The sequence below is a fragment of the Macrobrachium rosenbergii genome, chromosome 19 (genome assembly GCF_040412425.1).
Source record: "Macrobrachium rosenbergii isolate ZJJX-2024 chromosome 19, ASM4041242v1, whole genome shotgun sequence".
NCBI lineage: Eukaryota > Metazoa > Arthropoda > Malacostraca > Decapoda > Palaemonidae > Macrobrachium > Macrobrachium rosenbergii.
The window spans coordinates 37,193,755-37,207,581 of record NC_089759.1 but is presented as its reverse complement, the minus strand read 5'-3'; the positions used below and the strand labels follow the sequence as shown (position 1 = coordinate 37,207,581).

General features: G+C 37.4%; 1 protein-coding gene across 7 annotated transcripts in view; it reads right to left on the bottom strand.

Moving 5' to 3' along the window:
- The window catches only part of mIF2 (mitochondrial translation initiation factor 2), a 54,725-nt gene that overhangs the window by 359 nt on the left and 40,539 nt on the right, over nt 1-13,827 (bottom strand). For all 7 annotated transcript variants that reach the window (XM_067121673.1, XM_067121668.1, XM_067121670.1 and 4 more), the window contains 4 exons: nt 12,419-12,627; nt 8,241-8,458; nt 6,490-6,654; nt 2,041-2,181 (listed from right to left, as the gene is read on the bottom strand). In XM_067121673.1, the coding sequence (XP_066977774.1) occupies nt 2,041-2,181; nt 6,490-6,654; nt 8,241-8,458; nt 12,419-12,627 (733 nt within the window). The remainder of the gene's footprint in view (nt 1-2,040; nt 2,182-6,489; nt 6,655-8,240; nt 8,459-12,418; nt 12,628-13,827) is intronic.

Below are 13,827 nucleotides of genomic sequence, written 5' to 3'. Positions count from 1 at the left end.
TTTATACATGTTTCTGCAATTTGGATGGGTAAGATTCTGTATCTCTTATGTTTAAGTATATGGTTCTAGTTTGTGACCGCATAATCCCGGATTTTCCTGGATCACCCTTTTGTTTATTACCCCTTGGCAATTAGCCATCTGGTATTCACTTTTATGCATGCTTTTGGATTTCGTATGGCTAAACTTTCGTATCTCTTGTAGTTTGATCTATGGTTTTAGTTTGTGACTACTTGATCCCGGATCAGCCTGGAATATCTTTCTGTTTATTACCCTTTGACAATTGACCATCTGGTATTCTTGTTCGTTTTGTTTACGTTGTAACCTTCTTTTCATCTGTGTCCAGATGATACGTTAATAACGTGAAAGCACTTGGTACTGAACTTCTGCCTGTCATTTTCCTGTGGGATTCACTTATATATATACATATGTTAAAATGTGGTGTCAATGTTGATAAAAATACTGTCTGTTAGCTTTAAAGCAATTCTGAATAAGATTCAGGTCCTAAATATCTGCCCTTTTAGTAATATTACCATAAACTGAATACTTTCCCATTTTCATGATGGAAACTTAATTTTCTTTGCATCCTAAGGTAAAAAAAATTGGAGAACCATATAAATAAGCCAAGAGATCGGAAATGGAGCTCCCAACAAAAGCTCAAAAAAAGACTGAATAGTAAATGCTAAGAGATGAATAATTCATCCAGTGGACAGTAAAAGCATCTGTAAAGCCAAGGAAAATGCACTGATAAAAATATTAAAGACACTGGCTTTGTTATTGTAGTAGTGTTATTTTTATTTAGTCCCAGGAGGCTTGAAGAAGACACTTATTAGTTTTCTTTACTTCAATGACACAATAAAAAGTTACAGAAGGTTTACAAAATGAATTGCAGTGCAAGATTAAACTGTGAGTCAAATGTGAGCCTTTCTTCTTATATCAACCCACTACGGATTTCTGGAAGTCCATGTCCAGCCCCCTTGCAGGCGGGAATCTTGCTTCTGTCACGCCTTTGTAGATGCTTAATTGGTTAAGGCTAATCTAAAGACGTCCCTTTTTGGGTGGCTTAGTTGGAAATCGCACTGCCTTCAATGGAAGTGCTTGCACGTCACCGGAAATTATGGATTCCAGCGGCTGTTTATCCAATTAAGGCCACCATGCGTTTTGTTACAAATTCCTTGTGATTTCCAACTCGATTAAGTGTAGTCATAATGACTTCGTAGCCACGACACAGTCGGTGCCAAAAATGCCGACAACCGGCTATTGACACCGGTAACCGGTTAACTTAGCCGATAACAGGTTACTGACTGCATAAGAGACCCCTTCGCAGTAGACAGGAACTCGTTTCTGAGAGTACTGTAACTACACTTGACTGGAGAACGACCTGCCTGCTGCTTGGGTCAATTGTGCATGCGCATGGCGGATGAATACCAAACAACCCACAGCCTCAGAAAGCATATTTTCATCAATGTGTCCCTTTCACTGATATAGGTAGCGCCAACTCTACTGCTGCCATAACAACTTTAGTGATATCATCACGAGTCCCAAACACCTGAATCCTACATCCAATGGAAATGCCAACAAAATGAAGTCTATAACAGTGGAGCTGAAATATGACATCGTTAAGCATTCTGAAAATGGCGAGACTTTTTTCTTTTTTCTAGGCTGCTCGGACCTGAGCATCCATTGCTATCAGGCCAAGGTTTACTTGTAAGTTCACCAAATGTGGCATTAAAAATTTGCAGAACTACTGTGCAGACCATAGTAAAGGATTAGACAAAAAAATTCCACATTTTATATAAATATTACATAAATAAATTTTCACACTGCCCTCCTGAACCTAGCATTAAAGGTTTAGGAGGATTAAGAGACAGTAAACGGAAGAACCAACATTATTGCCAAATACCATAATATTTTTCCTTATATATTCTGGACTCTTACTTTTTTGCCACTGAGATATTACTACCTGATTTATATCATAAACTGGTTTTAGACTGAAAATTACCATCCATACACAGAGGGGGAGGGGGAGGAGAAAGCACTTACCTTCATGAATAACTTCCTCTCTCCGCATGACACGATAACTGGCATCCCTTTTCAAAGTGCCTTTAATGCAGCGACACCCAGCAACTGGAATTTTCTTCTTTCCTTCTGTCACTATAAATTCTGCCAATACATTTGCTTCTCCTGAAACCACAAAAATGGACAAAGATCACTAAACTCACAACTATTCTCAATGTTGTTATAAATATACAACTAGGCATGAATGACTTAAAGACAAAGTTCTTTTAAATACTGTATAATTTTTTTATATTGTGGCCGCTGTTCGTCCTCAAAGGATTTACTCTCATCGGTCCATTCAGGCTCCATGATAGACCAATTGATGTAAAAGTATTCTCTTTTAATCGGTCTAGGCCCAGTATAAGTGCCGTTGACACTTGATGGAGTATAGGACTCAAAGATATGAGGGGCTCTTTTCTCTTAACTACAGCGATTACCTAGGTTCAATCCTATGTCAGCCTGCAAGAAGAAGTGACTATGACAAGTATACATAGGCTGCCATCTTGACGACACAGTCTGGACAGACTGGGAACCATTAATCTGTCTTGGTCCATGCAGTAAAGACGTCACGCCAGTAGTCAGATCTCCTAATACAAATTCCAATTATTATGAATCTATCAAGTAAAAAAGCAAGTTACGTGCTTAGTTTCTAAGTCCAGTGAAAGTTTTAATTTTAAAGAACTTTTTAGCTGCTAGTTATTTCGTGTGTGAAAAGCCGGAATCTGGCTTCTCTCGCCAATGCAAATTTGCGTGTGTGGGTTAATCAATGTGTAATCATACAGAAGTAGAATTTTATAGCTGTGCTGTTCTTGAAGGTCATTAGTATAGGCCCCTTTTTTGTTTTAGGCTTCCTAATGCCAGGCTAGGTCCAAATTTAGATTACAGCATGAGCGAAAAAAGTTTTGCTATCGTCAGCCGTAGTGGCTTTTAACTAACCGACCATTTACGTAAGTTATGCTGAACCATAACAGGCTTTGAACCATGTTCATTTTCCAAACCTTAAGGTAAGTGAAACCAATTGTTTGGCCGTAGTGAATGGGTTTTTTGGTGAAAATGTTCCCCAATTATCATTGATATAACGGAACTTTTATCAGACCATACGATGTTTTTCCTTATTAAACTACTTTCACTAGGTATTGCTCTGCCAACGGCAGCATAGAAACAGCCACTGAAAGTTTACTTAATTTAAGTACCTAGCTTATTAAGAAGCACTTTCTTATGTAGCCTCATTGGGTCCTAGGGTTCAGTAGGGGTACGGAAAGGGGAGATTTTATCTTTCTGGCAGAATTCCAGCAAAAAATATTTGCCTCTTTTTCCGGACAAGACCTATGTTTGGGCCAAAACCTGGAAGTATTGGTCCGTAGTTTCTCCGAGGTTAACTCTGCTGAAGTAGAGGAACCCTTGATCGAGGGAGGTGTCCCTATTAGCAGACATGAAGTGGATATCACAACTAAAACTGTCCTGCTGAACCCGGAGGGACCAGGGACACAACTTTCAGCTGTACATAGAATAAACTCCCCAAAAGGAAATCTATCTCTCATGCAGCTATCAGATACTGAGGAGGATCTTACCAGGATCCACCTAACCTTGGCTGAAGTATCTATATTCTCTGAGGGGTATAGTATCTCACCCAAGACTTCTGCCCCTTGTTTACCAGGCAGTTGCAGTTCGGCTGTGGAGGCTCATTCAGATTGCACAGGCTCCCCCAAAAGGGATACACAGTTTGCTGCATTTGCTGAATTCTGTTAGGAAATTATCAGCAGCATCAAAGATGTCCTTGCTACAGAATGGCAACATATAAGGGACATGCTGCATAATTCTCCAGATTGTGCAAGCTCCCCCAATATAAGGGACACTGTACATGATTCCAAGCAGGAAGTCAGATCGAACCTGAACTCGGAGGTATAAGAGTATCTCAGCTTTTAACTGTAAGGATAAAGCGGCTACACAATCTGCCCATGTCGAGTTTGATGTTAGGACTCCGACTGGTAGCAAGAAAATGGCCAGTTCAGACTACAAACATCCTACACCCTAGCTCAAACAAACCACTCTCTCTGCAAGGGCTGAGAATAGTTTTAGTGACCCTCATTAAAAAGACAGACCCACACTCCTTTCCTAAGTTACATGACATTGGGAAATTAAGTGCATTGTTGGCTTACTTCAGAAATGTCTCCTTCGAAGAAGTCTCCAAATGTACAGGGTGGTCATCAGAGACAGTATTCTTATAACTTTATTGCCATGAACTCGAACAAATTCGACTACACTGTATATCAGTAGGTGGTTTGGTTAGTCCTGACCCAATAGGCGCTACAGCGGAAAACCAGGGTTCTTCTTGATGGGTGGGTATGCTGACTGTCACTGGGAGAGGTGCAACAGTACTGCAACCAGATCCACCATGTTTAGGTAAGTCACTGTAGAACTATATCCTAAAAACATAAGTTCGTGTTTTGTTTCATGTTCTTTGTTACCAAAGCCTAAAGGGTATTTGGAATAAAGAATGGGGCTTGAACAACCCGAGGCTTGACCTTGGACCAGGACTATTTTCTCTGGGGTGTTGGGATTGAAATTTGAGAGCTTAAGCCATTTCGTCACCTGTCAATTTCTTTCCTTTCAGGATGAACAGCAGCCACAATATCAAAAAACAAGTTTTGACGTAGGAAAAACCTATTTTTGGTGGCTGCTGTCCTCAAATCCACCCACTCTCCCTGACGAAAAGGCATGGGATTGTGTATAGTCATCCTGCATACACCAAAGACAGTAATGGCTCTCAATCTGTCCAGATTGCATGCCGTCAAGATGGTGGTCTATGTATACGTGTTACAGTCACTTCCTCTCGCAGGCTGACATGGGACTGAACCTAGGTAATCGCTGTAGTTATGAGAAAAGAGCCCCTCTTATCTTTGAGTCCTATACTGCAAGTGTCAATGGCACTTATACTGGGCCTAGACTGACTAAAAGAGAATTCTTTTATATTAATTGGTCTATCATGGAGCCTGAATAGACCGATGAGAGTATATACTTTGAGGACAAACAGCGGCTTCCAAAAATAGGTTTTTCCTACGCCAAAGCTTGTTTTCTTATTAATCTTGAAAAATAAAACATCTGACAATATTATTCTGATATTTAAAAATACAATGCACAACAGTTTTCTAATTACAGTTTCTTGAAATATCTGCAGTAATTATTCCACATTTCACTCTACAACTCAATAATATATAATCCAAACAAAGCCATTTCCATTCATATATAAAAGTAATCAAACTTCATCTCAGTCCTAAAGTTCCATGAAAACAAAAATATTAATATTCTATACTCTGTAGCAACAAAATATTTCACCAAATTAAAATAACATCCAAGTGAATGTTACAGATTTAAATTCAATATGCCATAGATAAAAATGCAATGCTAGATATGCTATCTATCCATGTTTGGAGTACTTGTCTCTAATCAAGGATGCTTTACTTTAACCAGTGGCTCCAACCATTGAGACCGAGGTGATGCACGTTATCAGCAGGCAGTATTGCCTGAAAATAGACGCTAACAATAACTTCTTTCCTGCCTGCTTGCAATGTGCATAACTTCAGGACCGACAGGGGAGAAGGATTAAATGTATCCACTCACTGCTGGTGGGGTGAGGAGGAGGAGGTGAAACCACAATTATGGGGGCAGTACTGCCTACTATGATATCATGCATATGCAGTGCCATATCAGGTTCCTCTCCTTTTATGCTCTCTGGAGCTGTGTGGTCTAAGCATTAACCCGCTACTTCAGTCGTCAATGGTTCGACCCCCAAAGGAAGGATGTTACTGTTAGCATCTATTTTCAGGTGATACTGCCCGAAAATAGCTGTTACTATTCAAAACCTAGTATTTTGCAAATCAGTCATATCAAATACTGTATTGCTCATCTGCCAGACATATCTATACATTTTTTTCAATCCGATTGTTACAATAATTGCTGAAAGAGAATTATGACTGCTGAGTGTTTGTGGTGGGTTATCACTGACTTGAAAATATAACATGATAAGCAAAGTTACCCTTTTATCTACTGCACATGTACCACGCACTGAAAGCGACATTTAAACAGACATTTATGCCAATTCTAAAGCTTAAAGAAAATTTCCTAGCTCATAACTGAAACAATGATTTCCCTCACGTGGTTTGTAAAAGACTGCTCTAATTCTAACAACATCTACTGTTTCCTTACATGTTCATGTCATGGTTTTCATAAGGTATACTGAAACACTCTAAAAGTTTATAATTTTTCCTCTCAACTTCACATCTTATTTCCTAATTTACAAAATTTTGACAAATCCGATGACATAATATAATTGTACAGAACCTGCAGATCTGCTGTAAAAAGATAGCATATGTCATTAAAAAATCCAATTTATTTTTTACCAAAAGAGCATTCAACATTAAGTGCATTACTTACCGAGAATTTCTTCAACATCTTTGAGAGGAAGATTGTTAGATATTTCTTCTTGTAGATCCTCAATTAATCTGTATATTATATTGCTACTCTTAATAGTAACTCCCTCTGTAGCTGCTAACTTCCTGATTTCTTTGGGCACATCTACATTGAAAGCATAAATTGTTCCTGAAATATAAAGCACATTTATTGTGATGTGATTTCTATATATAACGAATATATAGCTCACCCTTACGAAAAAGCACTTTTTGTCTATTCTTGGGAAATGACAAGCACCAAGGCAATATTTCTCAACACCTGTGACACCACTATCAGTGGAGTAACACCCATTGGAAGTACATCTGCATGAATGTATTTCCTTGAACAACAGAAGAGAACCCAGATATTAAGGATAAGAGTAATTTTCTATAACAAAAAAATCCATTTAGTTTAAGTATAAAATATTACAAAGGAAATACAGTACTGGCCTTTAGTAAAACACCAATGCTCATAAGTCGAGCACGATTGGGAACCACTATCATGGCTGTGTTTCATGAACAAGAAGCTAGGCTAACCTGATTTACCCTTTCAGTAATCTAAAATTATCTATCAATGTCAAAAAAGTCATTGATAGTTTCAGTAATAAAACTGCCTAATACAACTGCATTAATGCTAATTATCCCTTTGCCTGGCAAGAAAAAACAGCATGGCAATTACAGCTATCTACTTCTAACTTTTTGCCTTGCAGGAGACCTACTGGCTCCCAATTTCAACAAACATAAGCCTACCTGTTGATATTTTTATGGAACTAAAACTTCTCACTGGGTCATAAAACTGTGTACTTAGCTTGAGTGGTGTTACGATGATTAAGAAACGCAGTCAAATACTATTTGGGAATTAGTGAACTCTGTGACAGACAAGAGATAGAGCACTCCTGTCCTGAATCCTTTATATTCTATCACTAAGCCAACAAGCACTATTCTGGCCGAGATCAACTATAAGAGAATTCTTTGAGATTGGTTGGTCTGTCTTATGGAGCCCAGGGAGACCATGAAAGTGTAATTCCTCATTTGAGAGGAACAGCAGCTACACTTTCAAAACAGACAAATGTTCTCTCCGTGTGATAAACTTTTCATATTAGACTTGATCCTTTATTTGTATGTTTTGATTTTGTATATCATCAATGTAATGGGAAGTAGAATGTTCCAAACAGCAAAGCATAGTAATATATTTTGTTACATGACATTTATGTCTGTCGAGTTTAACTGTCTTATATGAGACCATAGTAGCTTTGTTTATGTCTGAGGATGGGATGTGTCAATCATCACCAAAACAAGTTGCTCACTGCTTGTAGACTAAACTTGAACTTTTGACCTGCATCTTTTGAGATATACTTTGAACTTCTCTTAATTTCTTTTTAGAAAAAACATATCTTATACATCATGAAATACAGTTCATTATATGAAGAATGAGAGAAATAAAAAAAGCAAGGTGAAGAGTTTAATTTAAGCTTATTCAATTACAAGAAACTAATGAGTTGAGATACAAGACTTCACTTACTTGGGGATCTCCCGCCTCTTAACACTTGTTAGCAACCTCCACTTGAATGCACATCTTTCCTCTTACCAAAGCAGTAAGTAAGACATCATCAAAGGTAATAGGTTTGTAATTTGTATAACTAACATATATGTTGTACTACTATTTTGTAGTTGTACAACTATTAAGTTCATTTAACGAATGCAAATCATATTGCAAGCTTAGAATCAACCACCTACCCTTAAATGTTGCAGCCATGGTTACATCTGATGGTGTAACCATTCCAACTCCATAGCTAAGGACGTACAACTGGCAGTCTGTGCTGTGATACGTGTCAATTACATCTAAAATGGCTTCAACTGATCCATCCACATCTCCTTTTAGTACAACAGATACTCTAGGACCAGTATCTTCCTCTCTGGATTCTTTTTGTCTGGGCTCTCTTCTTTTCCCATATCTCAAAAGGAAAGTATGGCAAAAACATAAGAGCAAAGAAACATTTTCACTGATTCACAACTATTATTTAATTACTGTACCTAGTTGAAGAGCATAATAGCACTCAAAATCATTTTTAAAAAACAGGTTTTGACGTAGGAAAAACCTATTTTTGGTAGTCGCTGTTGAGTCCTCAAGGAGTTATCTTCCAGAGCTCCATGGTGACCAAACCAATATCAAAGAATACTCTTTTAGTTGGTCTCGTGGTCAGGTATTGTGTTGTAATGATAAACACTATAGAGGGTCTTTCCCTGATTTTACCCTTATTCTTTTTTTATCTAATCCCAGGCTACCTGGTCTAAGTTACTGCTTAGGCAAATAATAGGATATTTCTTAACCCTTGGAGGATGGGTCCCCTCATGAGAGGATTTAAAACAGGTTTTGGGTGATGAACGGATTTGGCTGTATCGAGTAGGAAAGAGTTTCCATCACTTCAATGGCCCCTAAATGAGTGAATGAATGAATGAATGATTTTGAGTTATCTGGCATAGTGACAATTGATGCTGATATCAATTAAATGAACAATACTGTATAGCTACTATAAAAATAATAAAAAGCTAAAACAAAATAAAAAAAAACTTAAATATTTTATTTTTGCGAGAAGACCAGCATTGATAATAAATCTAAAAATGCCATTGGCATCATACACCACATCCTCTCCAAGGATCTTGACAAGGATGAACCTGACATCCCAACCAAGGGCCTCAGAGAGGTAACAGTTTCTAATATCCCCAAGACTGGGGCACTAAACCGCCAAGTGCCTCACAGTCAAGGGGATCAGACAATCCTCACAAAAAGGTTGATCCTCCCCCCATCAAAAAGCTGTGCGTTAGGCAAGTATGCCAACTCTTAAGCGGCAAAGAGCAGTGTCCCATCTTCTAGGCATCCTGCCATACTTTCAAGATAATATAACATCCTTAATTTCTTTCATTTTGTTTTCTCCTATACTATTCCAATGCTATGGTGGCAACTTTAGAATTCAGCTCAGCCCAATCAGTGGGCATCTCAGGGAGACCAGTATTGTTCTTGACTTGGTGGGGGATGTCTTGCTCCTCTCCCTCCCATGACGTCTTTTTATTTATTTGCTCATAAATATACCCAGGGATTGCTGTTGGTTCTAGTACTTATCTTTTATGATATGATGTCAGTTATAATTGTAATTTTGCACAGAAAAGTGCAAAAAAATATTAGAAAAACATGTATACCTCCAAAAAAAGTTATTGCATCTCCCAATCTCAGTAAATTTACATAAATATTTTACAACAAATATACTCAGAATTTGTTACTGATTTTAGTTCTTATCTGTTATGATGTTGTGTGAGCTGTAATTATAATTTTACAAAATAAAATAAAATAAATTTTTAGAAAAAACATGTATAACTTGGTAAAATTTACGAGTGTCTTGCAAAGGAGACTCCACACAGGGTTGTAAGTAGTCACTTTCAACTTCCTGTGGAAGGTAGGGAAAGTTTTTAGAATTTTTTTCCTTACGCCATGTTCATTTCCATATCTTCCTCTTTCCATTGATGTATTTTTTTCTTAAATTGGCCAACCTTAAAGTTTGCCTGGTCTTGGGGGATGCATGATATACTTAGCCCATCCCTTAAAGGTTAAAATGCTCACTTAACCTAGTATAGGGTATTGCCTAATCCAGGTTTTTTGGATAACTCATAAATATATAAGCTATATACAACAGAAACTTGCTAGTATGTAACCTTATAGCTAGGCTACCATTTTGTCTTGTCCAGATGATTGTTTTTATCTAATCCCAAGCTACCTGATCTAAGTTACTGCTTAGGCCAATGATAAGATATTTCTTAAAGGGTTTTTACCTACTCTAATTGAGGCTACTGCCTAATCCAGGTTATTTAATTCACATTTAAAGGTATAGGTTACATAAAAAAAATTTCCTTAATATATAGCCTTAAAGCCTGGCTACCATTTTATCTAGCCAGGGTTACCGTTTCATCTAGTCCTAGGCTACCTAGTCTAAGCTAACGCTTAGTCCAATAAAGGTGTTTTAGTAAAGGGTTATCACTTAACCTAATATAAGGTACTGCCTAATCCGGATTATTTAGATCACGCTGAAGTGTATAGGCTATGTAAAAAAGAAAAATTTTACTAATATGCAGCCTTATAGCTAAGCTACTGCTTTATCTTGCCCAGATTACTGCTATTATCTAATCCTAGGGTCCTTAGTCTAAACTGCCGCTTAGGCCTCTAATAGGATATTTCTTACACGGTTCTTACTTACTCTAATTTAGGTTACTACCTAATCCAAGTTATTTAGTTCACACTTAAAGATATGCAATCCTAGGTTATAGGCTACAGACAACATCCACCATTATCCAGTCAAGTTATTCTCACTTAATCTGATCTAGGCTACTGCCTAGTTTATTGTAGGTATCGTATAATATGCAAGGATTTTCTATATTAATGATATATTGTAGAAGATTTCTTTTAGTTAAAACATCAAATTGAAATGACAAATTTTTAAAACAATTTGTACTTTTCACAAATAATAATCTGCGATTACGGCTTAACACCGGCCATGTGTTAGCAACAAAAACTGGGTTTTTGGTTTTCACCCACAAATTAACTTCCAATTACAAAAGTTTAAAACTTTAAACAGGGACTTAAACTAAGCACTTAGCTTGCTTCTTTTGGTGTTTCCATGATTTTTGAATTTTGGAGCATTGACGAGAAATGAATCTGTTCCAGCTTGAACAATGAAAGGTAACAGCTTCCTGTTCTCTTGCCAGTCTATTGTCGACAATATGGCAGACTGCGCATGCGCAATAATCACTTCCTCTTCTAGCAGGTTTGATGAAGGAAAAAACCTGGGTACAGCTTCGCTGCAAGGTACAGGAAAGAGCCCTCTTATCTTTGAGTCCATTACATACTCTTGTCACGTGTTAGTGCTTATCATTACGACACAGTACCTGGCCACCAGACCGACTAAAAGAGAATTCTTTGATATTAGTTTGGTCACCGTGGAGCTCTGACAGACCCATGGTAGGTGACTCGAGGACAAAACAAGCTACTATGCTATAAAAATATTACCATGGTTACAGACATGAACCTCCAAGTTTCATTTATCCCTTTAATTCTTGGTCAAGTGAGACAGAGTGCTGAATAACTGCTTGAACAAGGAAAACAATGATTTACATAGTGGGTGGGGCAGTATAACTACACCCAAAACAAGACAGTGCAACCGTAAATTTTAAATTTTGAGCTGTCACGTAAAGTAGAAACAACAGCTATGTAATTATTTGGTATGTTACATATATAAAAATAGGTTTTTCCTGTCAAAACCTGTTTTATGTTACTATAAAATTAATAGAATCAGTACATTGTTGGTACTGTATTATTCTTCATTTGAATGTTTTTCAGATATTTTTGGGAATATTTTTTTATGAATGTTTGATTTTCAAAATTTCCATGATAAAGTTCATTCTTTACTTTTGTATTGCTGGAATTTGATCTTATATCTAAAATTCATATGCTGCTTACTCATTACCTCAAACTGGTTAAAGCTAGCACCCTCAATATTTTGCATTTAGGAAAAGCATACAACTGCAACAAAATCTGCATCATCTACATACCATATTGTCTTTTGGTTAAGCTAGTCCAAGTAGCTATTCAGCACCTAACTGTCTTAAGTTTACTCAGACATATAAGCACAGTCAAATAATAATAGGTAAAATAAAAACAATTATTTCTATACAAACCAATTACTTTTATAGTGCCTATCCATTGTATGCACAAATCCCAGAGACACATACTGCACTCTACAACATGCTAAACAACAATAAACTATTACTTTAGTATTTTACACTTTAATTCGACGCAAGATAAAATATACACTTTATATTTAGTTGACTATGGATCATGAACGCAGTGTATTTTAACAAGGCCTTACCTACGTCCCTGCATACGTCGTTCTTCTAGTTGCTTCCTGTACACTTTCAAGTGTTCATTTAGCCGCTCCTGTATGATTATTTCTGCCTCTTTTTGTTTTTGTAGAGACAGCTGCTGTTTCCGCCAGTCTATTACTTCATTTGCTCTACGCTCAGATTCAACTTCTATAATCAAGTCTCCAGCTGCAGGTAGATCCCTCCACCCTATTATCTATGGTAAGGACAAAAATGTAAAATCCTACAGAAGGGCTCATTTGGAAGTTAATATTGGAAACTTAAATTACAGTACAAAAAAAATTCAAGATAATTCATATCTTACATCATCAATTTCAGGGAGAAATATGTGATGGAGAAATATGTGATAAAGTACCAACATAAAGGTGCACTTTATTCGCAAAACAATTACCCTAGTCACATAGCATAACCAAGAGAGAGAGATGCCCCTATTTCCAACACTGAACTCAATACCAGACTAATCTTCTTGCCAAATTTGGACTCAATTCTGGACCCCAGACTGGCTATGGCATCGGAGTTAGAAGCATGGGAGCTAGGCACGGAAGCATGTGGAGGAATAGAGGGAGGAATGAGAATAGGAAAGAGAGAGTATGTCCAGGGGTAGATGGAAGAGCTAGGCTAGAATCAGTCTTAGGTTTAGAGGAAGAATCCCAACTTACAGAGGCCCTACTTTCGGCTTGAGTGGCTGCCTTTCTAATCCTATTTTTCTCTAGTCTATTCATGTGGATTCGAGCACCTTCCATTTACAGTCATCCCAGTCCTGGCACTCTGAACATGTAATCTCTCTTGAACACTCCTGCCCCTACACTTACTGCACATGGAATGTGCATCATAACAAATCTTAGTACGTCTAGTCTTACAGCCCCCACTACAGTAATGACGACTGGAAGCACTAGAATCCGACATAATTGCAGAAGAAAGAATCTAATGCAAAGAGAAATAAAAAATGCGGCATAAAAGAGAATGATGCCGCTGGTAGTAAGCTGCTCCTAGGTTCAAGGTGCAGTGGGTGGGGCCTGTCATCCCCCCACTTTGCAACTGATGTGTTACTGCAAATTTTGAATTTAGGATGCCGTGCGAGCATAATCATTAGCTAAGTACTTACTTGGTAAGTTATTTATATGAAACAAGTGTAATTTGAAGGCTACCCATACTTGATGGACAATCTGCAATATTTATAAGGTGTATCTTGTAAGCTTCTCCCTCTGTTTGCAGTACTTTATCACAATTTTGTATGAGTGCTAAAAAATTATACATATTTCCAATTATTATACACAGCCGTTTATAAATTTTATAATTCACCAAAACTGAGGCATTACATATAATATTAAGTTTGTGTCTTCTGAAAAGCAAATAAAATTTGTTTCCTGAAGCATTCTTTTCCAAGACATGAATT